Consider the following 24,564-nt stretch of genomic DNA (forward strand, 5'->3'; position numbering starts at 1 on the left):
GAATTACACAGAAGGAAAACGTCTTTTAATTTAATTATCAAGTCATTGTTAATGAAAGGTGAAAGGGCAAATTAATTTAATTAAGAGATATAAAATAAAATACGGCATACGAGCGAATATTTAAGATAAATGAAAGATTTTATAAATAGATCTAGCGATCAAGCAGCGACGTGCAACTTTGTTCTTAAAGTCTTGATTCACTCCATTTCGCCCTTTGTTCTATTATTCTCTATCCAATATTTCCGAATTATAATCTCGACTAAGCTCCTTATCTCGTTACTTGTAGCGTAGATATAATTAGTGCTTAACCCCTGCGTCAATCTCACAGATATCGCATCGGATGGCAATTCGGTACCAGGAATGTCTGGAGCGTTTGCGAGGAATGGAGACAGAGGCTTTCCTGGCTGTGGGCACCGCGGGAAGAAAAGGTGAAGTGTCTCAAAACATAAATTAAATCTGTATAAAATCACACTTGTATTATTTAAAAATATTATATTCTATAATTTTTAATCACATTCTTTCCTTTCTGAATTAAAATGAGATAACATTGATAGAAGCGCAATATATTTGGTCCAAAAACTTGAGAATTCTGTCATCTCAGTTATATTATTTGAAAGTATGATCGCTGAAATGTTATATGAATATTTTAAAGCGAGGCTGATGAAAATGCGATGAAATGCCACTTGACTTTATTCAGTCACTTTACAATGCTCTTTTGCGACCTCAGAATGGCCTCGTTGTATTGTTTCGAATTATTATTTCTTATTATGGCACTATTCGAAGGTGGGGCTGGTAAAGGCTCAGCATCCAACCGCCCAGACAATACCAGGCCTATATCGCCAGACTGGAAATACCTCTCAACATCTCTTGCATAGCGACAGCGACCTCCGGCTAGATGCACAAGGCGCCTTTACCAGGTATGTGATAATAAAGTGAATAATTTAATCTGCACTGTTTTGTAATGTAATTAAGAATATGTTTATAGAAAGCGTTTAATAAAAAAGGATAAAAGATTATCCAAGAGACGACGCTCAAACAAGTTTTCGGTAGAAGAAGTTTTTTCACTCGGTTAAAACTAATTTCGAATTTTTTCTACTGTTGATATTAACATTGCGACGAAGAAAATTCATTTAGAAAATATTAGAAAATATAGAAGCTGTGACAAAGCTTTCTTTCGCATGAGATTTTGCGTAAAAGCATTTCGAGCATATTGCATTCATGCTCGCAACGAAATTAATTAAACTGCGCTAGAATATTCTGTATATCGTTCACGTTATAAACTAAAAGCTCTGCAGACAATGCAATAAAATATATATAAAAAGATTTTTATCATTTTGAAATCTCTCGCGTCCAATTAAATTAATTATCCTGAATTACGTCTATAAAATCTCAACCAAATAAAAATATTTTATACATCATGAGTGCTATTATACAAATTTCAATCGTCAAAATAGTACATAATTAAATGATAATAAAATAATAATAAAATTTTGAGCGCACAAGAAATTATGAATAAAATGCATTTTACATCTTCATGTTTCAAGTTAAATTAAATTAAATTGCTTAAAGTGAATTAAATTATTTTATTCCACACACTCAGACTGTTATATCACTCGTATTATTATACAGATTTGAGGCTGTCGACAGGGATCTACATCCGCCTCTCGGCGGCAGCACGATACCACCTCAACCGCTACGACCCGCGCCTCAGCCGCGGCCGACCGCTCGCCCGAGGCCGTCGCCGCTACAGACGCCGAGTACCGTCGACTACCTCAGGATGCACGAAGTCGGTCCGGGTCCGCTGACGCCGCCGCCGTCATTGCAAAGAGGATCGATACGATCGAGAGCCCCCGGTCCGTCCGTGTTCCTCTTTCAGAATGAGCCGCCCAAGTCTCACAGCTCCTTTCAGCCGTCGATCGAACGTACCGCTTTCGTGTTCGACGACGATCCTGCGAGGACGATAGCGGCAGGCATCCAGATGACTCCTTACGCCAGTCAGAACCACATGGACTCGAGAGCTATCAGGTACACACGCAGTATGGATATTTCTAATAGATAAAAAAATTTTTTTTGACTCTTTAATAATCAAATGTGTAAAATTTATATTGCGAAGGTTGTTGATTTTATTTAATCTTTGGCAACTTTTAGGCAATTCGAACCTCCTCCTAAAGACCCGTCGCGACTCAGGTACAGTATGAACCCTTCTATAGACAACCGCGACAGCGAGGATATCAGCGGCAGTTACAACGGCTACGAAATCGTCCAGAGGAATCATGTGACAAGACCGTACACGAGGAACGAGACGAGAGGTTTAGCAAACAACTTCAACGCGATGAACTCGTCATCGAACGCCAGTCAAATGATCATGGAGTCGATATACGGGCCACAGATCGTTTCCAAGATGCTTCAGAACAGCGAGGAGCTGAACGGCGATCTCAATCGGAAGAACAGCGATATGCAGAATATCGAGATGACGCCGTTCACGAGCGCTTCCAGCCATCAAGAGGACACCGATCCGTATATGTTCCACGGCAGTTTGTCGAAGGCACAGGATCTTCAGCGAGTTTCGCAGTATATTCAAAGTCTACCCGATCTTCCTGTTTACGACTCTGTGAACGAGCTCCAAACGCGCCCGCTGTTGTTTACTAACACGATTCAAGGATCGATCAGGGACGAGACAAAAGTTATCAGCGAGTCGGCTTCGAGTCCGGTGCCGCCGCCGCCCGCGCCGCCCGATCCGCCTCAGGAGATTCCGAAAAAGAGTAGTCCAACCACCGGCGAGAAGATCTTCAGCGCGCTCAGATCGGTCACTTCGCAGAGCTACATAGATGCCTCGGAGTTTTACAAGTAAGATTGAAAAATTATTAAAAAGTGTTGAGATAAAAATATATAAGATGTACTTTTTTATATATTATATGAATTAATAACGCGAAGAATCTACAACAAACTAGTTTGCTAATATAGATTATGAACTTTTTATATTTAAAAATGAACAAAATGTATTGAAATACAAAATGATGACGAGATATATTTCTTTGTTTACAGTTCGGTGCTCTCCTCGGCGCAGCGATTTACTTTTCCCTCGACAACGCCGTTCGTGAACGATAGCGCCGCAGATCTCCAAGACGCCGAATATTTGCGGAATATGCAGGATATTTACGCGGAAACTGACCCAGATATCACCGGCCTGGATGGCATCAGACGAAGTTCCGATCTTTATAGTCCTGAACTAAACCTGGAAGCTCACAGAACAGCGCAAGAAGTACTGATAAACTTTCTTGTTCTCTTAGCATTATAGATTTTATCTATAAATAGAATACCCTAATAATAGCACAATTAGGAAAAAATTATTATTGTGCACCCCGAAATATATTGTGTTTAATAGGTTTATTGAGTAATTATGCATAATTAATAATGAACAAAGAGGCCAGATATTAATTTGCGTATGCACACACACAATTAGTTTAACATTTTTATAAAATTATTTTATATATTATAATATTGTATTATTTTTTAATCTAATATTTTTGTGTTTTTTATAGGTGTACAATAGTCTACAAGATCCACCATCATCTCCCTTATTAGTTAAAGAGCATCACGATTCCTACAATTATTTATCAGATCCGAGTTTTACTCGAACGTCAGAGGTACGTTCTCTTCGTAATAATTTTTTTTCTAATAAGAATTACAAAAAAATTTTAAATAATTATAAAAAAAATAAAATATTTAGACAATTTATTCATTCCAGTCAACCTTTCAGGATATTTTTAACAGTTTGGAACAAAGACGTAAAAGCATAGAGGAAAGATTGAACGGTATTCACGAATATGTAGAACTCGAAGCTACCGAGCCGTTGAGGTAAGAATTGAACATCACGATGAAAAATCGTAAAATAATTTTTTTTAAATTATCTTCATCGATTATTATAAAACCATATACGTTGCTTGTAAGATTTGTTTTTTTTAGGAGAAGAAATAGTCAGGAGCTCTACGCCGCCTTGGAAGAGGTGCAATTGAAGAGACGACTTTCACAAGTAATGATATGTTTTCTTCAAACATTTAATCACTGAAAACAATATAAAAAAATATATTCTAATTATAATTAATTTTCAGAGCCTAGAGGAGTCGTATCTAGCTTACGCACTGAACGATCTCAATAGCAGATCGGGAAATCGTCGAGGTTCATGGGGTCCCGAGCCTGAACCGCCGCCTGATGAATTCACCCTGAAGAGAGCGATCAGCTGTGAGAGCGTTTGTTCCGATACTAGTATCAATCTAAACGACCTGGAAGAAGTGCCCATTGTCGGTCACGTCTGCGTCGGACTCGAGCACGAAAGATGGGGCGGTCGTGGAAGCGACTGCGAAGGCGATCTGGCCGTGAGCGTCCTGGAAGCCAGGGATCTCGTTACTGCTGACGGTTCTCCTGCGCAAGACACTTTCGTCAGGTAGATATCTTTCATTCAACGCCTTGTACAATGATTCAGAAAAAATTAGTTTTTGTAAAAAATAACTTATTGGTTCAGAAATAATTAATTAACCCTTTCGATAAGAAACATTCTGCGTGTGGCCGGAATAAAAATAGTAGTAACAAGTACTCAGAGCTTAATAGTTAATCAACATTTTTCGAATAGAAAAGTAAACAAAAAATTTTTTGTAGGGTGTGTCTACTACCCGACAGGCAAACTCATGTGCAAACGAGAATTTATAGAAGATGTCCATCGCCCAGTTATCAGGAGAAATTTCTATTTCCTCTCGATGGCGGTCCGACAGGCAAAACACTTCTCGTTGAGGTATTTTTCGCTCTTAATCTTTTTTTTCTTTTCATTATCTTTGTTTGATACGAAATAATTATTACAAATAGACATGGAAATTAATTTTTCTATCAAAAGTTTATCTCACATGTCAGCGGAAATTGAATATAAATTGAATATAAATTGAAATAATTTGTTTTCATTACTCAGGTATTTTCTGACGAGTCTAGCATCGGCGGCACCACTTCTTTAATCGGCGAAGCCAGTTTGAAGCTCGGACCTGCGGCAAGGCCGCCAGCTACGACTTGGCTGGTACTCAGTGGACCCACTTTACCCACCCCGCATCTGGGAGAATTGATGTTCTCTCTTAGTTACTTGCCAACAGCGGAGAGACTCACCCTTGTAGTGGTTAAAGCCCGCAACCTGTGCGGTGCGAATTCAACTCCGGGTGATTTCTTCGTTAAAGTAATTTCTACGTCGCTCTTCTGTCAATAGTTTGATAAGTAATTTGAAAAGTGGTCAATATTTGTTTTCCTTTTCACCAAGGTCTATCTACTTCAACAAGGGAAAAAGATACACAAGAAGAAGACATCTGTGAAAAAGGGGGAGAAAAGTCCGATCTTCAACGAAGCGATAATATTCAGCGTGCCAGCGCATGCTTTACAGGTTTTGACAAATTTTCTCTTCTCAAGAATTATAATAAAAATATGATTTGAGCGCAAAAAGTAATTAAAATAATTTAATCTTAATTATTTGATAAATTTTTTAATAATTTTTTTTTTATAAATTAATATGCGATATATAAATTGGCGTTCGATTATGTTCTTTTTTACGAATTCCTAGGAAACGTACATTTCTTTCAGACTATACAGTTAAGATTGACGGTGGCGGAAATGAACGGTGATCAAGGTACGAGTCCAAAGGCGTACTCTGTCGGGCACATTATCGTAGGATCTACCTCGACGGGAAAAGCGCTGGCACACTGGAGACAAATGTTAGCGGCCTTGCGGCGTCCGGTCGCCATGTGGCATCCTCTCAGGAAGTAGACACGATATCGCGTTCCGAAGGACGACCGGAGCTGGTGATCTGCGAAAACAAAGTTTTAAAGTATCATCTATCTTCCAAGTACCATCTCGTATAAAATTCTGTGTCACGCCCGCGCTCTTTGATGTATTAAGCTGAAAGGCCATGCATATGTATAATCGCATCGTAAAATAAGATACAATCTCGCAGAGAGATGCGCGTGTTGTCCTATCTGTCTTCTATTAATGATCATTCAGACGACGCGCAATATTGTTGACGAAGGACTACTTTATGAGCGATTCCAAATTGTACCGCACACTAACTGCATGGCGAAGATTAACTATTTCAATTGTTTGTCGATACTGAACGCGTCCTCAAGCACGAACAGGCTCTAAAGTGACCCGCACCATCATCTACTCTGAGTTCGACAGTTGGGAAGATCCGAACGAATGTTAGATCGTTATCCTGCGAATTACAATCGACTGCGGATATTAAATCTTCCTTTTACAGGGATAATTGGACGTAGCAGAAGGGATTTGACGCGGCCGACTGAAATGCGACGCGATATTCATAGCAATGTGTTCCGTTACATATCTCTCACTAAGCAATTAATATGATCAAGCAATTAATTTGTTTTAGGGATATTTTAATTGTAAGTTAAAGACTACGAACGCGCTTGACGCCGTGCGACTGGAAAATCGATAGTTGTTAGTGAATCATTGATCTCTCCCTTTGCCATTCTTACATCGCATTTGTCATTGTAAAACACTTTCTATTTTCTAGGAGCGATCAATTTTGGTGAATTCGAGTTCTTTTCGACATCATTCACAATGGCGCTTCTCTTTCCTTCAATGCCACAAGCATGATCGAATAATTGTCATCCCCAAAATATGAATGAATTTTATGCACAATTATCGCTATAGGTAAAAACGAGGGATAATGTATTTTTTCACGGATGTACTAATTCTAATCGAGATCGATCGATTACGATCCTCTTCATGTTCAACAACGAGGTGATCCACGCGACGAAAAATCGAGGACCGATTGCAGCACTCGATGGTGTCGGAACTATCTTGAGACTGACAGCTTTTGCAGCAGATCTTGCAACGATTCTGTTGCATTTCGTAAAGAATAAATACTGCACGAATTTACATAATCACCATAGCTCCTTGATAAATGTTACGCGTTGATTTTTCGGGCAATGTTTTGCCTTTCAAAAACTGAGGGTCACAATTTTTGACTATCATTAGAATTTAACTAGATTAGACGTAAGAGAAGATTGTTGTAAATTAGTATGTAAGAAAGAAGCTAGACATTTCCACATGTCATTATCTCGCAAAGAAATTCATGTTGTATGATGATGACCCGAGTTGCGACGTGAGTGCCTATTTCTTCGCGATTTTCCCCGAAAGTTGGTTGAATGTTTCTTGAATTTGTTGTAATATTCTGCTATACTTATAGCAAATAAGTTTAGTCAGAATTCAATGAAATTTATTTAATCAATTGTCAAAATTCAGAGTATTGTTAACATTTTCAAATTAGACCGAAGTAAAAAAGACTGTATCTTTGAAACAATTTCTGATTTTTAAAAACTTTGATTTTTTATAGAATAGATTTCTGCAAATGCTTCTTAATATATTTTTTTTTTTCTTATCGTATAGTGATCGGGGCCATCAGCTTACGAGATTTATCTCCGGATCCACGGTTCCGACACCGTCGATCAACAGTTCGGTCACCGTCAAAAAAAGACGATCGTTAAACAACTCGCGCGAATTAGACAGCCTTTTGGACCTCAACGCCTATTCTATATCTATAACTTTTGTACCTCTTCATATACATGATGAAACTCGCAAGTCTTAGTCTCTGTACATGCACACGTGTACGCATATTATATATATATATATATAAAAAAAAGAGAAATACATTACAAGCAAAATTTTACTATCTATACTATACACTCTTTGTCATGAAGCTATCTCACTTTCACATTAACTTTTTCGCAGATTTTTCTATCGCCAATTACTAATGGGACTAATATGCTCACTTCTCATTAACTTCATAAATCTAATTGTAAGGCACCCTTTGCAAACGATACTTGTCTCTTCACTGATATATTATATATATACGTGGTGATCCGTGAGAATAGTTTAGATGAATGGAATCGATTTGGAGAGTGCGTACTTTGTCGGAAGTAAAATTATTGCAAGAAGCACAGGCGAATGTTTCTAACAACGATGGTTTCGAGAAATCAGGAATGATTATTACTGCTAATAATAATTCCCAGTAAACACTAATCAACAATAATATAACATTAATGTTATAATTTGCCACTCAACAACGTCACTGCAATATAACATGTCTTATACGTAATTAAATTGTTGAGTGGGAAATTATAACATTGATGTTATGTTACTGTTTGTTAGTGTTTGCTGAGTTTGATTTCTGGTTTAAATTTTAATTTTTTAAATAAATTTCTTAAATGACATCTGATTGTTTTATCTGATTTTAAATTTTAATCTATTAATTTGTGGATTTTTTATTTTTAAAATAGCCAAAGCTGCTAATTTGCTGAAATCTTGAAATTGTGATGTGTTAATCACTTACAATTATGCTTGAACTTTAAACTTATCGCGCGTTTTTTAGACATTTTAGTCGAAACAGTTTGTCCGAGACAATTTCTCTTAAATCGATTTGAAGATACGCATAATTTGCAAATTATAATTTGACGGAATGTATCTAACGATGGGGCACTGTACATAAGCGATCGTACGCACTGTGCGTACACGTAATCTGTATGCATATACATAATATATATAAGCCGAGATAAATTAGTATTTAACACTGTTGTATATCAGCACAAAATTAAACTTTTATTCTTAATACCTATGTGCGATTCGCGTCTATGCGCATATTACGCGTACTATTATTAAACGTCCACGTTTAATAATACGTGACACGTGGACGCCGTATACACGATATCGCGGGAAAGTGGCAGAGATTTGTTCATCGTGTTTCGCGTGAACTTTATTTCAACGAACACACGATCGCCTGACTTTTTCCTGATTGTAACATAAAGTAACACAAGAGTGCTCGAGTTACTGCTGCATCCGTTTCCCGAGATATCCGTGTACATGTTAAAGTTAAACCTGATACAACCGTATGGGCGGGACGACTTCAGGGGGAAAGAAATAAGAGCTGTTTAATAGTTTGCATCTCGTTTTTCAGAATTTAGTTTTGTCAGAGGCTAGCTATAGTGGTAAAAGAGAGAAAGTGGATAAGTAAAAGAGATTAAAAATTGGCGAAAAGACAGGTGTAGCATGGGAAAAAGTACGCCGATGCAAGGCGAGAATGAGTGAAAGAAGGAACTCAAAGAACGAAACAAAGAAAGAGATTAGAAGAGGAGAGAGAGAGAGAGAGAGAGAGAGAATGAGAGGGAGAGAGAGAAAATCGAATGATAATGACAATAATAGTGCAAAGTGATTCGTATCACAAATAGCGTCACTGTATCAATTATAATAGATTTTTTAACAGCATTAATTAAAAGAATTAATTTTTGAAATATCGATACAAATAAATAAATTTGAGGTACGCCAAAATATCTTCGGTATATTAAAAATTAAAAATAAAAATTCAATTGATGCGTTTAAATACTTCGAGACATTTTCTTTTGCAGAAAAGAAATAACTTAATTTTATAATGTTTCTGTAATGATTATGTTTTTTATGACAAAATTAATTTTAAAATGTCATTTCTTGCAAATTTCTTGATTTGGTCATTTTACTCTCTAGTATACGCATTAACAATAATAGATTGAAGTACACTACTCCACAAAATAGATAATACTTTTCAGGCGCACAAAATCGAGCAATTTTCAAATCACCGAAACTTGATGAAAAATCATCGCAGATCAAAAATTGAAAAAGCATTTTTAAGCTTTAAAATGTTTTTTCAATTTTTTGTCAGCGATGATTTTTTACTCGAGTTCTAGTGGTTTGAAAATTGCTCCATTTTGAGCGTTTAAAAAGTGTTCTCCATTTTTTGTAAAGTAGTATATAATATTAGTCATACATTATTAGCAATACGATATATTGATGTATAAGTGATAGCAATATTATCCGTTGTTGGGTATTTCAGTAGGATTATTATTAATAATTTATAATGTTATAATGTTATATTTGTGAGACGAATCACGAAACACATTTAGCCATTGCATGAGTGTACGATTCACATACAAAATACTATAAAATTTAAATTATTTTATATTTTTGTTACGCCTCTCTGTGATATAATAAGGGCACATTCACCCCACCCTGTATATGTATATATGCGTTATGATCTTCGTATCTCGTTGATTAAAATGAAACCTTTCGAGGAATGAACTTTGCCAAGCCTTCCCTATTGCATTACAAAATGCACTCGAACGTACCTTCATTAATTATTAAAAAAATTAATGGAGAAATTAATTATCTTATGAGATATTGCGCAATTGACAAGATCGTTATTAATTTTCGTCAAAATTAAATCAAATGCGCACACAAACTTTTTGTTATTTTCAGAGCATTCAGTATAATATATAGATCGTTATTTTGTCCTGAATAATAAATAATATATTTTTATTTAGATAAATTAAAAATAATTAACCTTTGACGTTTTAATTAACGTTCGTAAAGTAATTTTCAAACGAATAGGTACGTTCGAGCTTGTGTTCGTGAAAGATATAATATGTACGTTATACGATATCTTGTACCATACTATATTAATTGTATAAACAAACTTTAACTGCATTGACTTGTGGAAAATACCATAATTTACCGATGATGGACGGTAATTGTACAGCAGATATTTGTATGCTGTACAACGTATACTACAGGGTGTATCTGAAATAGTGAATCAGAATTTGCTGATATATTCTTTGATAAATTTAAAATTCTTAGTCAAATTGTTGAGAGATTAATTTCCTTAATTATAAGATTTGAAAAAATTAAAGATAAATTTATTAAATTTTTTTCAGGAAATTTATCAATATAAATAAGAATAACAATTTTATTTTCCATTTAATTTCAAATTGTTTAAAAAAAATTTTAATTAAAAATTAATTATCAAAATATTAAGCAGAAAAAGAAAATTGAGTAAAAAAAAGTCCGCATTGGTCAGCCAATTTACTAGAGAAAAATTAATATCAAGTTTGTCAAAGGATACACTGGTAAATTTTGTGTGTGTGGCTCGCTATTTTAGAAAATAATTTCTATCCTGTATATATGCATACATATACATAGACGCGGAAAGTCATGTACTATTAATTATACATGATCATTGTTAATCATGGTTGCGGCTCTATTTACACAGTTCGTTTAATGAATAAATTTAAAAAAATATATTTCAATTAATGGATAATGCCTCGTACTTTATTGACTCATGCTTATGTTTCGTTCACTTCTTTCTCAGCAATGTTTTGTATTATTTAAAGGGCCAATTATATTAACATTGGTATAAAACTTATTTTACTGTCGATTTTTCCGTACTTGTATCAAAGATATTTTTTTCAAAATTTATGTGTATACAATTTATTTTAATAAAGTCAGGTTCAAAAAGTATAATTAAGAACGAGTAGTCATATCTTCTTAAAAATAGATATTATATTATTTATATTTTACATGCTAGTTTAACTCTAATTGAGTTTAATTTAGTTACACTTCGAGCACGTGGAGAAATATATAAAAGCATGAAATGCACTGGTGTTACATAATAATGGCCAGCATCAATCTGATTACATTAACAGGACATTTGCTCATACGTGGCAGCTTAAAAATCATTCACTAGATATTTCTTCTAGAAACAGATTAGGATAGAATTTCAAAGCCTCTATCGAGTCGTCCCTGCAGGCTTTGCCATGCTTCTCAGTGACTAGCAATCTCTCACGTGCTAATAATACTGATATACCCTCTGACTGTGCGAGATCTTCGGCTGTCATGGATCCTTTCTCTTTCAACTAAAAATTTTATGCAGGAGATATAATGAAAGAATCGGGTAGTAATTTTATTTAACAAGTTTTTCATTATTCAATACTCACCAACTCCATTATGCGATCAGCGACGGAGTTATCGTTGTGAGAGCGTATTTGGAGAACCATAACACCACTATCAAAGCTTCTCAATACAATTGGTAAATCTAAAGGTGCCAACTGTCTACTGGCGTGTAATAAATCTTCAGGCGATAGAAGTTCCAAACCTCTTGCTCTGTTTACACGGCAGTAAACGTCCGTAAGTGTCATCATGCCTCCTACTTCCTAAAATCAATTATAATAATTATAATAAATTTAATTATTCTTTATATTCATCAGATAAACCAAACTACAAACGTTTATTGGTTCTTCCAATATATATGCAAGTTGCTTCGCTAATTGTATAAAGTATTCATTGCTGCTCTTGTACGCATCCCTTGTGACTGGATCGTCAATACCTAAACTCATTAGATAAGCCTTGAATCTGACAGTTTCGTCCTCTGTTATGTCTCCTTGCCTCGCCTGCAATCATCCTGCATTATGAACTTCAATCTGTTAACTTTACGAAAGAATCATTGAAAATCACCCTTATTTTAGCTGAAATTGTCTTTGAAACGGCCACCATATCTTTAGCCATATCCATAAGTTTCGTGAGATCTTGAAATGCCAACGATATACTTTCATCAGTTTCTTTTTGCTTCTCTTGCAAACTCCTCTCGATGCCTATGATACCCGTCCGCGTTTTTATTTGAGGTAGCAGCTTTGAGTTTCCTTGACTATTATGCGCATTATTAGGCAAAATTAAGCCTCCGGCAGGAGCAAACTCCCACACTCTTCTCATAATAGTATCAGATAATTGTGTTATAAAATTTGAATCCAGGCCTTCTTTAAATGACAACTTGACATAATTGTATGAACTATTATCTGCTGGACCAGGCATCTTATCTAAAAATACAAATTGTTAGTTCAATCAGATAGCTTATTAATCCCTTTATTTACGCAACTTAAAATCTTACCGACAGCAGGTTCAGAAAGATGTAATACAATTTTCTTGCTACGTCCAAACGAGAACGGTCCAGGATTTTCTTCTTCAAAGAAAACGACATGTCGGAGTGACAGTGATAAACAGGTATTACCTCGTGGTATATCACCAGGTCTACCCCAAAGTATTCTGTGACTAGTTAAGATTAGTTCACCACCTTCAAAGTTTGTCTGTCAAAAATGATCTTGGTTAATCCTTAAATCTATGATCTAGCGTGAGAACGATAAATTAAAAATCTGAACACTGCACATTTGTCTGAGTCATTGTTTCAAGTACAAATAGCATTCGCAATATTATTACCTTTGTATCGCCATCATAGAGACGTACAGCCATATCACGTCTCACATAAGTTTCACTCGGCATAAGCCGAGAATCAGCGTACTCGAATCTATTCATCGTGATCTACTTATCACAAACTGTCAAAGTGAACAACCATACTCGCCTCATGTGATCAGCCTGGTCAGCCCGTGGCTTATAGCTTTTCTAGATGGATTCATACTATGTAAAAACACTCTCCTCGACTGTTTTATCTAACGAGGAAGTCCGTGGTGCTTATAGCATGCCTTGTGCAGCCGACAGATGGCGAACAAAAAAAAAACAAGTAGCTGCCGAGTGACGGCGGCGCGTACTCGTCTTCGTTTATCATAATCGCGGTGCGCATTTCGGCTCTGTATCTGTACGCGGGTTCAACAAACATTCAGTGTGGCGTTTGAGTTTGGTAGGTTATGGATTGAGGTTTCGGGGTGTGGCATCATTATTCGGCGGGTTCGCGGGACGCACGGAGACGCCGGTAGCGAAGCGACACGATGTCGCGTTGAAACAGCACACTCGAAGTGTGCTGACGATCGCGCAGGATTTGCGTTCGCGAGACATCGCTCGTATTTTTTTTTTTTTTCGCTGATGCGTGCGAGATCTTCGCGTTAACCGCAACGGGGTGTTCGTGCGCGGTTCCACATCAGCTTGACGTTTCCGTGTGTCAGTCGAGCCAGGGGGTCGCGCGACGTGGTGAGAAATCGCGCGAGGGCTATGCTCGCGACACTTTCAAACTGATCCGCGCGTTGACGCGCGACCGTGCGTTCTCTACGTTTGACGAGAGAGTAGTGCACAGTTGCTAAGCCGTAGGCTACGGTCCATGAAATCACGTGTAACGAACTCGACGTGGGATGTTGAGCGCAACCACCCCCACTCAGCCCCACGAATACACCGAGATGTCTCGGCTAGCCGACTACTTTGTGGTGGTCGGCTACGATCACGAGAAAGAGAGTAAGTCATCGTTGAAGGGTTACTCGTTAGGGCTCGTTAGGGTTACACCCAATATTTTTTTCTATCTACATTCTTTTACACATTTTTGACTTGTAAAACGAACAATCGATGCATGTTTAGGCTTTAAAAAGAAAAAAAAGTGAGATAACAAAATATAGTTAAAAATAAAGGATGATCTAAAAAGATGATGATAATTTCTATTTTAATATATGACCATATCACTCTATTGAGATTCAACACTGTTAGTTCTTGATTGTTTCATTATAAATTACTGCATGTAAGAATTGAAAATATATATGCAATGCGATATAATGCATGTATGTTATGATTATAGGGGGTGGTGTAAGTAGTGGAGTTATATTACAACGATTCCCAGAGAAAGATTGGCCAGATACACCTTTCATTGAAGGGATAGAATGGGTAAAATTGATTTTTCTTAGAGACAAATTTAATATTATTGATTTCGCTACATACGTATTGTCTTTTACAGTTTTGTCAACCGCAAGGATGGGCCTTATCGACGGAGAGGCAGGAGCCGCGCTTCTTTGTTTCAATATTGACAGATATTGATGCAAATCGACATTATTGCGCTTGCATGTGCTTCAATGAAACGGTATCGATTGTGCCAAGTAAGCCCGTTGACGAGGAGGAGGATCCCGTAGATGGGGATAGTCGCCCCTTGGTCAGGGCGATACCCGCCATTGCGCATCATAGCATTATGTACGCACCCAAATGTCTGGTGCTGGTTTCCAGACTCGATTACATAGAAACATTTAGAGTACGTGTATATTTGTTTACAATTAATACTATCAATTATACGTGTTTACTGGGATTCGTCAATAATGATTCATTATTATTCTTGCAGAATTGCCTTGGTATTATTTACACGGTGTATGTGGAAAATCTTGGTATACCGTTAGAAACATTAGTCGGAAACATATTAGGATGTATTCAAGTACCTCCCCCTGGTGGGCCCCAGGTACGATTCAGCATTGGAGCAGGAGATCGCCAGGCGCTTCAACCACCAATTAGTCCTTCTCTTCCTATAACTCATACTAGTGTAAATTTATTATTTCAGCAGTTAGGTAAGAAAATGCAATAGTGAGGTTAAACGTACAGCTAAACGCCTGTTATAAATATTACTCGTTACTGACATACGATATCATTTCCAGGTATTCGTAATGTATTAGTCTTATTTTGCGCAGTCATGACAGAACACAAGATACTTTTTCACTCCGCTAGTTATTCCCGACTGACTGAAGGGTGTCGCGCCCTCACGGCATTAATGTATCCGTTTAGATACTCGCACGTTTACATTCCTCTTTTGCCAGCAGCTTTAGTCGAAATACTCAGCACTCCGACGCCATTCATTATGGGCGTGCACAGTTCGTTAAAATACGAAGTTGCGGAGCTTGTAAGGCACATTCTATATGATTTAGAAAAATTCACGTTATTCTTGTACAAGCACTTACAATTTTTCTAACATAACAGATGGACGTAATAGTGGCTGATCTGGACGGAGGCTCCATAACGGTTCCGGACGGCGTTTCGCTCGCTCTGCTGCCAGAGCCGCTGCTCTCGCAAACGCAGGAATCATTGTCCCTCGTGTTGCAGCCAGAACTAACGTGCGCGGACTACGCTTTCCCTCCTCTCGCCACCAGGGCGCCGCACTCGCCCATGCTCGACAAAGAACTCAGGGCGGTGTTTATGAGAACCTTCGCTCAACTGTTGCAAGGATACCGGAGCTGTTTAACGCTGATACGAATACACCCGAAGCCGGTCATCACGTTTCACAAAGCGGCGTTTCTGGGCGAGAGAGGTCTAACGGATTGCGACTTCACCACGAGAGTCTTGGATTGCATGTTCTTCACGTCCTTCGTCGCGGAAAGAGGCCCGCCGTGGAGACCCTGCGACGTGTGGGATGAACTGTACAGTAATCTGAGCGATCAATTGAAGCAAGAGACGCAGGATCATCGAGTGATCCTCACGCATATTCAAGAACTGGCGCAACAGTTGTACTTGAACGAAAATCCGAATCCCCAGCCGTACGTGCAAAAGATCTTGAAACCGCCCGAGGGCGCGTTCACGAGAATACATCAGCCGCTCTTGCCGCGCATCAATCCGGAGCAGGTTCAAACGATTATTGACGAAGGCCTCGCGAAGAACAATCTCAAGGTTAGACTGTCGTCGCTGCGGCCGATTCAACCCCGCATCGTGCCCATGGGCCCGCACATTTCGTTCGTTCACGACACCAGACACTTGGTTAGCAATTCCGCTCGAAGATTGGAGGTATTACGCAACTGCATCAACTGCATATTCGAGAACAAGATCTCGGACGCTCGCAAAACATTCCCGGCGGTTCTGCGAGCTCTGAAAAGCAAGGCCGCTCGACTGGCGCTTTGCATGGAGCTGGCGCAGCACGTGGTGGGAAACAAGGCCATGCTGGAACATCAGCAGTTCGATTTAGTGGTGCGTCTGATGAATTGCGCGCTGCAGGACGACTCGTCGATGGACGAACACGGCGTTGCCGCCGCGCTGCTCCCGCTCGCCACTGCATTCTGCCGGAAGTTGTGCACCGGCGTGATCCAATTCGCGTACACCTGCATCCAGGAGCATCCGGTGTGGCAGAATCAGCAGTTCTGGGAGGACGCATTTTATCTGGACGTGCAGAAAGATGTGAAACGTCTGTATCTGCCGGGGGACAATTCTCCGCCGAGGCTGATGAACGACGGCATTTTGAGCCCCATCAGCCCTCGAGACGGCAAGGAGTTTCCGTACCGCGATCGATACTCCATCTATCAGGCTCAGGAACCGTCGGCGTTGGAGATAGCCGCGGATCAGATGCGAATCTGGCCGTCCATCGATCCCGAGAAGCAGAAAGAACTCGTAAATAGCGAAGAGAGCACCATGTACAGCCAGGCGATCCATTACGCCAATCGGATGGTGTATCTGCTGGTGCCGCTCGACATCGGCTCCAAGACTCATCGGCAGGATCACATTTACGACGAGGAACGCGCGAGCAACAGCATCACGAACAGCGTGGCGAGCGACAGCGGCGACGCCGAGTCCGGATTCGAGGAGACGGATCCGGGCGAGACCGGCAGCGCCGTCATCCGCATGGTCTCGCGATTCGTCGATCGCGTGTGCAACGAGGGTGGCGTCAGCGCCGAGCACGTGCGCTGCTTGCACCAGATGGTGCCGGGTGTCGTTCATATGCACATCGAGACACTCGAGGCGGTTCACAGGGAGAGCAAGAGACTGCCGCCGATACAGAAGCCGAAGATTCTCACGCCGAACATGCTGCCCGGCGAGGAGGTGATAATGGACGGGCTGCGCGTTTATCTGCTGCCGGACGGCCGGGAGGAGAGCTCCGCGGGACTGCCGAAGATACCGCCTCTCTTGCCAGCCGAGGGCGCCATCTTCCTCACGAATTACAGGATAGTGTTCAAGGGCATTCCGTGCGATCCGTTCGCCTGCGAGCAGCTGGTTGTCCGCGCTTTCCCCGTGACGTCTCTGACGAAGGAGAAGCGTGTCGCGGTGCAGCACCTGGCGCATCTGGACCAGTGTCTGCAGGAGGGCCTGCAGTTGCGCTCCTGCACGTTTCAGCTGATAAAGCTCGCCTTCGACGAGGAGGTGACGCCCGAGAACATCGACACCTTGAGAAAACTGGTGCACAAGGCGCGATATCCGCCACACATCTTCCACCACTTCGCGTTTAACGGTCAGGTCTTGGTCACGCAGACGGCGCATCACAAGGGCAAGGAGAAGAATGCCACTTTGAAAGGTTTCGCGAAGAAGACGCTGCTGAAAACCGCGAGGAAGGCCGGCTTCAAGCCGAAGCAGTCGTCCAAACGGCAAAAGTACGTGCTGCCGAACATGAATCTCATCAACAGCAACAACAAGTACATGACGTCGCCCGGCCGGATGAGCTTGCCGATGACCGACAGCAACGATCTCAGTCACGACGACGACCTCAGCGTGGACGACTTCGAGATTCCCGGCATAGTGACGCAGCCGCCAGTGACCGATGCGAAAACATTGGAGCGCTTATCCGAGCGCAGCTACGTCAGGGACTGGTATCGATTGGGTCTCTACTCGAACGGGCCGCACAACAACCGTCGGAACGAGCCCTTTCGACTGACCTCGGTGAACTGCGCCTACATGATCTGCCGCAGTTATCCCGCGCTTCTGATCGTCCCCACTTCCGTGTCGGACGAGAGTATCCGGCGATTCTGCAGACTCTACCGGCACAGCAGAATGCCAGTCGTCACCTGGAGACATCCGCGAACGAAGGCGCTGCTGATCAGAGGCGCGGGTTACCACGGCAAGGGCGTGATGGGCATGCTCAAGGCTCACCCGACCTCCGGCAGCAATCTGAAGACCACGTCTTCGGAGACCACGTCCTCCCTGGAGCAGGAGAAGTACATGATGGCGCTCGTGGCCGTGACGCCGCTCTCCGTGCTGCGACAGGGCTCCGCTTGGGGCATGTCCGACAGCTCGCTGAGCATAGATTCGCTTCTATTAGCCGCTGAAGATCGCAACGCCACGCCCGAGCAGTCGCGCCGCAATCCGTTCAACAAACCCCTCGGCACCCTGAGCTCGTCTGGCGGCAAGGGTCCCAAGAACTTCGGCCGATGGGGCTCGCTGAAGGACAAGAGGCATAATTCACAGGCTTCTCTGACTTCCGTTCACCATCAGCGCGGCACCGTCAGACACTCCGCGGACTCCGACAGCGGTACGGAATGCGTTCACACGTTTCAGCGCGCCGCTCTCTACGTTCTCGGCGAGAAGGCGCACATGAAGGGCGTGAAAGCGGAATCCACACCGAAGACGGACTTCATTCCGGTGGAGTATTACGACGTGAGGCACACGAAGGCCGCGTTCAAGAAGCTGATGCGAGCGTGCGTGCCGAGCTCGCCGAACGTCGAGCCCGATCAGAGCTTCTACAGGCTCGTCGAGAGCTCGGAGTGGTTGCAGCAGTTGCAGAATCTCATGCAGCTGGCCGGAGCGGTTATAGATCTAATGGACATGCAGGGCTCGTCGGTGGCGGTCTGCCTGGAGGACGGCTGGGACACCACGACCACCGTTTGTTCCATAGCGCAGGTGTGCCTCGATCCGCACTACAGAACGATCGACGGCTTCAGGACGCTGATCGAGAAAGAGTGGCTCGGCTTCGGTCACAGATTCGGCCACCGGAGCAATCTCGCCGCGAACTCGCAGACGACGAACTTTACGCCCACGTTTCTGCAGTTCCTCGACATAGCGCACCAGATACAGAAACAGTTCCCCCTGGCGTTCGAGTTCAACGAGTATTATCTCAAGTTCCTGGCCTATCACTCGGTGTCCTGCCGCTTCCGCACGTTCCTACTGGACTGCGAGTTCGACCGGGTGGAGTGCGGCATCACCGCCATCGAGGACAAAAGGGGCTCTCTGACGAGTCACCACAAGGGCGTGGACACCGGCGGCAGCGACGACGAAACCATCTATCCCGGCGGTAGATTGGCCGGCACGAATACCGGCTGTAATCTCGGACAAAGTATATTCGATTACATCGAGAAGCAGCACGCGCGATGCCCGCTGTTCTACAATTTTATGTACACGCCGAACACGGAGAACCCCATTCTGCGACCGGTCTCGCATCTGTCCAGCCTCGACATTTGGCAGTTCTATCTGGAAGAAGAACTGGCGCACGGGCCGGCCTACGACTTGGAAGTGCTGCAGCAGGATTCTCAACAGGAGGAGGAAGCCGAAGCTGCGGACGGCGTGGTGAAGAGCAATCGCAAAGTGGTCACTCAGGGGTGAGTGTTGCTTTTTAAATATCGCGCACGTTTGCAAAAAAATTGCAAACTTTACAAATCACGATTTCTTCCAGATACGACGGGGTGAACACGATGGTGCCCGATCAGTTCTCGCATCTTTTAGAGGAGATTCACAGATTGGAGACCGAGCTGGGACACTTGCCGCAAAAGTGGAAAGTACTCTGGGACAAGCTCGAGCTGCCGAACACCGACTCGCTTGCCGTAAGCTGCGATGCAACGTTTCTACAAGCAATTATATCTCCGAATATTTCAGCAATTGTAATCTATTCTTTCTCTAGCGGCACGCATCATTCAGCACGGCGCTTGTACGGTATCACGGTCGATTGATTCACAAACGTTCCACTTTGGAATTGTTATTACGCGGCAAGCTCGCTGGTGGAAACACCACCGGAAACGAAGGCTCCGTATACGCACATCCGCACAGGTATCGCATCAATATCGATTCTCTAGAATTCCCTCAAGATTGATCGAGTGTATTACAAGTGCGAATATTTGCCGAAGGTTTGAACGACTGGATTCCGCGACGCCGACTCACTGCGACGCGTGTTCCGGTGTGTTATGGGGTCCCGTGAAGGCTGGATTGAGATGCATCGATTGCGGCCACGTGTGTCACGACAAGTGCGCGGATGCTGTGCCAAAGAATTGCACAAAATACAAGGCTGTGACGGATAATCTTCAGACTCACACGCTTACGAGGAGCGGCGGCGATAACGGAAGTGTAAACTCAAGTATGCGTTGGTTCTATCGAATTCGATCGAATAATTAAACGCTTTTCATGTATAATCTTCACAGTTGCTGGTCCCGAAACTCTCTTGCTTATATCAATGTTGACTTTCGCTTCGCAGGTGTAACGACTATACAAACCTCCTCGCAACAATATTACGAACAATTCTCGAGTAACGTGGCGGAAAATAGAACGCACGAAGGCTATCTTTACAAGCGGGGAGCTCTGCTGAAGGGTTGGAAACAAAGATGGTTCGTACTGGATTCTATAAAACATCAATTGAGATATTACGACGCAGTGGAGGATTCGCACTGCAAGGGATATATAGGTATGTAATCGAGAACACAAGTGTAAAAGAAAATGGAATGAAATTCATTACGAAATAATGTCGCAGATTTGGCCGAAGTAGTATCTGTTACTCCAGCTGCGCCGATGCCCGGACCACCAAAGAAAACAGATGACAAATCCTTCTTCGATGTGAGTACGCACACATTTTAATAAAACTATATATAAAATAATGAAAGAAATGTAAACCTTCGCGTCATTAACTTTCGGTGGATTTTTCTAATTTTACAGATTAATTTATATTTACGTAACACAACACTGTCTACATACGCCATGTGTACATCGTATAAGCGTAAAATCGTTTGCTTTACAGCTCCGCACAAACAGACGAACGTACAACTTTTGCGCCGCCGATGCAGCCACGGCGCAAGAATGGATCGAGAAGGTTCAAGCGTGCTTACAATAATGTCACTGCTTGATTATAGTACTAATTTAAAATTCTGGATGTGACTGATATAGATGGTAAAACACAGATTTTAATTTTGTTACATAATCTTGTATAGTCTAATTGTATCGCGTCATAGACTGCAGTAATCTTGCTTTAAGTATTTTAAAATGCAAAACTCTCGTTGGACTGAAAATAGTATCATAAATTAAATGTGATACATTCATATCCTCGACATAGGATTAGTTTGTGAATATAATGTACATTGTGATTATATCGTTATGTTAAATTTGTATTCATTCAGCTGGAAGAGAGATGAGAGATCGCTACATGATGCGTCGCGCCTAAAAACATTTTTTTTATTTTGTTTATTGTGTTTTCTATTGTTTAAATTATAGTGGCATATGAATTGAGCATGGCTCATGCAAATCATGCACGTTCCTCAACATATATATGTATATATACGGAAAGTCTCAGGATTATCGTAGTTTTTATCGATTCGACAAATTGGGAGTAGCTTTTCCTCGACAAAGACATCGAAACTTTCTTTAAAATTATAAATAGTTAAAATGAGCAGTTTGCGAATTTTTTAGAAGCACCAATAAAACATTCCTCCAGTAGATTTTATTTTAATTAACGTTTGCGATATATCATTTTATTTTAATACAAAAATGATCCAATTTTTATCAAGGAAAAGGTCACCTCTAAATTTGTGTAAAAATCTCTTATGCTCTCTAAAGTAGATGAAAGGGATAGATGAACTCGAGACATTCTATATATATATATATATAGCAATTACATTAAACGCTGTTGTAATTAATATTATCATTATAGGTTGCGATCTCGTTTGTTAAAGGTGTTAAGCTCAAAGCTTATATAAGAAAGACAATTCTTTAAATGTATAAAAATATTTGATTAATACTCCTGCCATGCTGACGGTAAAATTAAATTGATAAGAGCAAATCTGGAGTATTTTTTGCTTACAATTTGTACCTACGAAATTAAGAACTATATCAATAAGCTTCATAAACCGTTGATTGGATTAATTATCTTAAATGAAGTGAGAAATATTAATAATTACAAAAATATATACAAGGATAATAATCAGAAAAAAGCTACAAAAAATAATCAAATTAGCCTACATATAAATTTAGATATTATTTCTATTAAATATCTTTTAAGAGAGAAAATAAACAGGCATGGAATTTTTTAAGATATTAATCAAATGCTTGGAAATTTTTATTCTAGATTATAAGAAAATTATCTAATTAAAATTAATTAGCTTTCCGTAAATTGACTCTCTTGAATATCGGATGACGCAGAATGGAAAAATTAAATAGATACACAACTACAATTTCGTAAGTGTAAAAATATACTCGAATCATATGTGCATACAGTTTTTTAATTATCATTCTCATCAAGATTTTGTACTATATTATACAGATTATTCACTAAAATCTTCCTCGTCGCTGAAATAATTATTCTTTTTATAACGTTTCTTTGGTATAGTTAAATCTTCTTTTCTATCACATTCGTCTGTCGTCTCTTTATGTTCAATTTCAGTTCGTCTTTGCTGAAATATAAAGCAATCAATGGAAATTGCACTAACACTATAAAGATTTAACTCTACTTTTAATTTATCTTGTCAGCTTTTAATTAAGAACTTGATAATTATAATTGTACCTCGAGTGCAATGACTGCACTCAGTGTTTCTGGCTCATCTTCTACATCGTCATTGACCTCATCGGCATCGTTGGCATCGTCAGCATCATCGGCGCTGTACTTTGGCCTTTTCGTCGTTTCATCACTATCGCTGTCAAAGTAACTCATATCGCATTTTTCTTGTTTGATATTTTTTTTCCGTAACCTGACTTTTTTTGGTGGTGGTTTTCTAGGGCCTAATATGTTGTTGGTGCAACAATATGACAAATGTCCCTCCTCTCCGCATTCATAGCACTGAGATTTATCAGGGTAATCTCTGCGACGTATGAACTCTGTGCTGCGACCATTGTCGACTGCTATCGAACTTTTCACAGTACGACCAAGTATCTAACATAATAAAGAGAACAAAGATGTTAACAACAAATATTCTTTATTGTTTAAATTTATCCGTGATTTAATTGATTCTTGTCTTTTTCTAAAGCCAGAATAAGGAAGAGACAAAAATTTAAACTGGCTTCAACATGATAAATTCTTTATTAGAAAAGCTTTATGTAAATTAATGAAAAAAATTTCTTAATGAATGTGCTAAACGTTAGAAAACGAGAGATAAAAATTAGAATTTACCTCTGTGTTATTAAGAGCGTTTGCACAAGATACAGCATCTTCAACTTTCAGAAATAATACAAAAGCGACGCCGCGGCTTCGTCGCTTTACTTTGTCTTTCAATACTGTTACTCTGGAAATACAGGACGTAACATTTACACAATGTGAAAAATTAATTACAAGATAATTTGTCGCAACTCACTTGACAATTTTTCCATAGCTTTCCAACAGCTGATGTATGTCATTGTTGGTTAAAGAGAACGGTAGATTTGACACATAGACTGTCGATTTACTTGGCGCAATATGATTGTTCATATTTTCTTATATTTTAAAGCAATGCATTAAAGTTTTTGTTTAATCGCTGATTATATTTTTTTTATTTTTCCACAGAAATAACTTTAATTCATCAGATGATGCTCTTTTGACGTATCATAAGATTTAGCATGTTTTAGGTTAAAGTTAGGTAAGGTTAGGATAGAATCAACAGAAATGTCGCGACATACATAAAATTCTATGCTATTCAATCAACTCTATGGGCGGTATTCATAGTCCGTTCTTATATTCAAGATCGTTTTAAGTACAAACTTATATTCGCTCTCTTTGTCAGACACAATCTATGTGTGACAAAGAGAGCGAATATAAGTCCGTGCTTAAGACGATTTTGAATATAAGAACGGACTATGAATACCGGCCTATATGTTTATTTATAATGCAAATATTTGCGCTTTTAATCTTAGATTTATTTTCATTACAATCTTTGCTTTCTTGTAAATTAGGATTTATTACTGTATTGTAAAAGTTTATAGACAGATTTGAAAGGAATATTTATTTTCTACGTGATTATATATACTATTTTCATTTTGAGGAATTGTATTAAACTACGAAATTGGTCGCCAAAATACTTTGGTATATGATGCGGACTTTTACGAAATAAATCTAGAGATCAA

At 40.1% G+C, this 24,564-nt stretch overlaps 4 protein-coding genes across 8 annotated transcripts in view; 2 read left to right on the plus strand and 2 right to left on the minus strand.

The window, feature by feature from the left end:
- The window catches only part of Syt12 (Synaptotagmin 12), a 34,351-nt gene extending 23,184 nt beyond the window's left edge, over positions 1-11,167 (plus strand). Inside the window, exons 3-16 of one of the 5 annotated variants that reach the window (XR_010888535.1) lie at positions 329-428; positions 784-917; positions 1,630-2,025; positions 2,149-2,847; positions 3,046-3,262; positions 3,543-3,647; positions 3,749-3,858; positions 3,952-4,033; positions 4,113-4,444; positions 4,657-4,789; positions 4,961-5,215; positions 5,297-5,416; positions 5,614-5,857; positions 7,435-11,167. Coding sequence is in view for 4 of the 5 variants with exons in the window: in XM_067349620.1 (XP_067205721.1) it covers positions 329-428; positions 784-917; positions 1,630-2,025; positions 2,149-2,847; positions 3,046-3,262; positions 3,543-3,647; positions 3,749-3,858; positions 3,952-4,033; positions 4,113-4,444; positions 4,657-4,789; positions 4,961-5,215; positions 5,297-5,416; positions 5,614-5,796 (2,866 nt within the window). In the remaining variant the exon portion in view is untranslated. Of the gene's footprint in view, positions 1-328; positions 429-783; positions 918-1,629; positions 2,026-2,148; positions 2,848-3,045; positions 3,263-3,542; positions 3,648-3,748; positions 3,859-3,951; positions 4,034-4,112; positions 4,445-4,656; positions 4,790-4,960; positions 5,216-5,296; positions 5,417-5,613 lie in introns of all 5 variants that reach the window. The other 4 variants (XM_067349620.1, XM_012359810.2, XM_067349621.1 and 1 more) reach the window with 4 other exon arrangements.
- Positions 11,168-11,389: 222 nt separating this feature from the next.
- On the minus strand, positions 11,390-13,296 carry Vps36 (vacuolar protein sorting 36). The gene is made up of 6 exons (XM_012359686.2): positions 13,117-13,296; positions 12,791-12,986; positions 12,361-12,719; positions 12,132-12,296; positions 11,844-12,059; positions 11,390-11,762 (listed from the first exon to the last, which is right to left on the minus strand). The coding sequence occupies exons 1-6, from the start codon at positions 13,210-13,212 to the stop codon at positions 11,583-11,585; spliced, it is 1,212 nt and encodes a 403-aa protein (XP_012215109.1). The 5' UTR covers positions 13,213-13,296; the 3' UTR covers positions 11,390-11,582.
- Positions 13,297-13,439: 143 nt separating this feature from the next.
- On the plus strand, positions 13,440-22,315 carry Sbf (SET domain binding factor). The gene is made up of 12 exons (XM_067349595.1): positions 13,440-14,079; positions 14,414-14,499; positions 14,570-14,857; positions 14,945-15,164; positions 15,252-15,493; positions 15,571-19,877; positions 19,952-20,099; positions 20,177-20,322; positions 20,400-20,626; positions 20,744-20,950; positions 21,017-21,099; positions 21,281-22,315. Exons 1-12 carry the CDS (start codon positions 13,980-13,982, stop codon positions 21,371-21,373), a joined length of 6,147 nt encoding a protein of 2,048 aa, XP_067205696.1. The 5' UTR covers positions 13,440-13,979; the 3' UTR covers positions 21,374-22,315.
- A 391-nt stretch (positions 22,316-22,706) lies between these two features.
- On the minus strand, positions 22,707-24,448 carry LOC105667729 (zinc finger CCHC-type and RNA-binding motif-containing protein 1-like). The gene is made up of 5 exons (XM_012359696.2): positions 24,310-24,448; positions 23,820-24,147; positions 23,639-23,750; positions 23,036-23,401; positions 22,707-22,925 (listed from the first exon to the last, which is right to left on the minus strand). The coding sequence occupies exons 2-5, from the start codon at positions 23,930-23,932 to the stop codon at positions 22,797-22,799; spliced, it is 720 nt and encodes a 239-aa protein (XP_012215119.1). The 5' UTR covers positions 23,933-24,147; positions 24,310-24,448; the 3' UTR covers positions 22,707-22,796.
- Positions 24,449-24,564: the final 116 nt, after the last annotated feature.

This window comes from Linepithema humile, chromosome 2 (genome assembly GCF_040581485.1).
Source record: "Linepithema humile isolate Giens D197 chromosome 2, Lhum_UNIL_v1.0, whole genome shotgun sequence".
NCBI classification, from domain to species: Eukaryota; Metazoa; Arthropoda; class Insecta; order Hymenoptera; family Formicidae; genus Linepithema; species Linepithema humile.

Excerpts from the sequence above, each read along its gene's own strand:
- LOC105667729 (XM_012359696.2), bottom strand. The coding sequence starts at position 23,932 with ATGAACAATCATATTGCGCCAAGTAAATCGACAGTCTATGTGTCAAAT. Across the intron at positions 23,402-23,638 it reads ACGCTCTTAATAACACAGAG|ATACTTGGTCGTACTGTGAA; the intron begins GTAAATTCTAAT and ends TTATTATGTTAG. Across the intron at positions 22,926-23,035 it reads GTGCAGTCATTGCACTCGAG|CAAAGACGAACTGAAATTGA; the intron begins GTACAATTATAA and ends TTTATATTTCAG.
- Sbf (XM_067349595.1), top strand. The coding sequence starts at position 13,980 with ATGTTGAGCGCAACCACCCCCACTCAGCCCCACGAATACACCGAGATG. Across the intron at positions 20,100-20,176 it reads CGAACACCGACTCGCTTGCC|CGGCACGCATCATTCAGCAC; the intron begins GTAAGCTGCGAT and ends TTCTTTCTCTAG. Across the intron at positions 20,627-20,743 it reads TAACGGAAGTGTAAACTCAA|GTGTAACGACTATACAAACC; the intron begins GTATGCGTTGGT and ends TTCGCTTCGCAG.
- Vps36 (XM_012359686.2), bottom strand. The coding sequence starts at position 13,212 with ATGAATAGATTCGAGTACGCTGATTCTCGGCTTATGCCGAGTGAAACT. Across the intron at positions 12,297-12,360 it reads CAATTTCAGCTAAAATAAGG|GCGAGGCAAGGAGACATAAC; the intron begins GTGATTTTCAAT and ends GGATGATTGCAG. Across the intron at positions 11,763-11,843 it reads CTGATCGCATAATGGAGTTG|TTGAAAGAGAAAGGATCCAT; the intron begins GTGAGTATTGAA and ends TAAAATTTTTAG.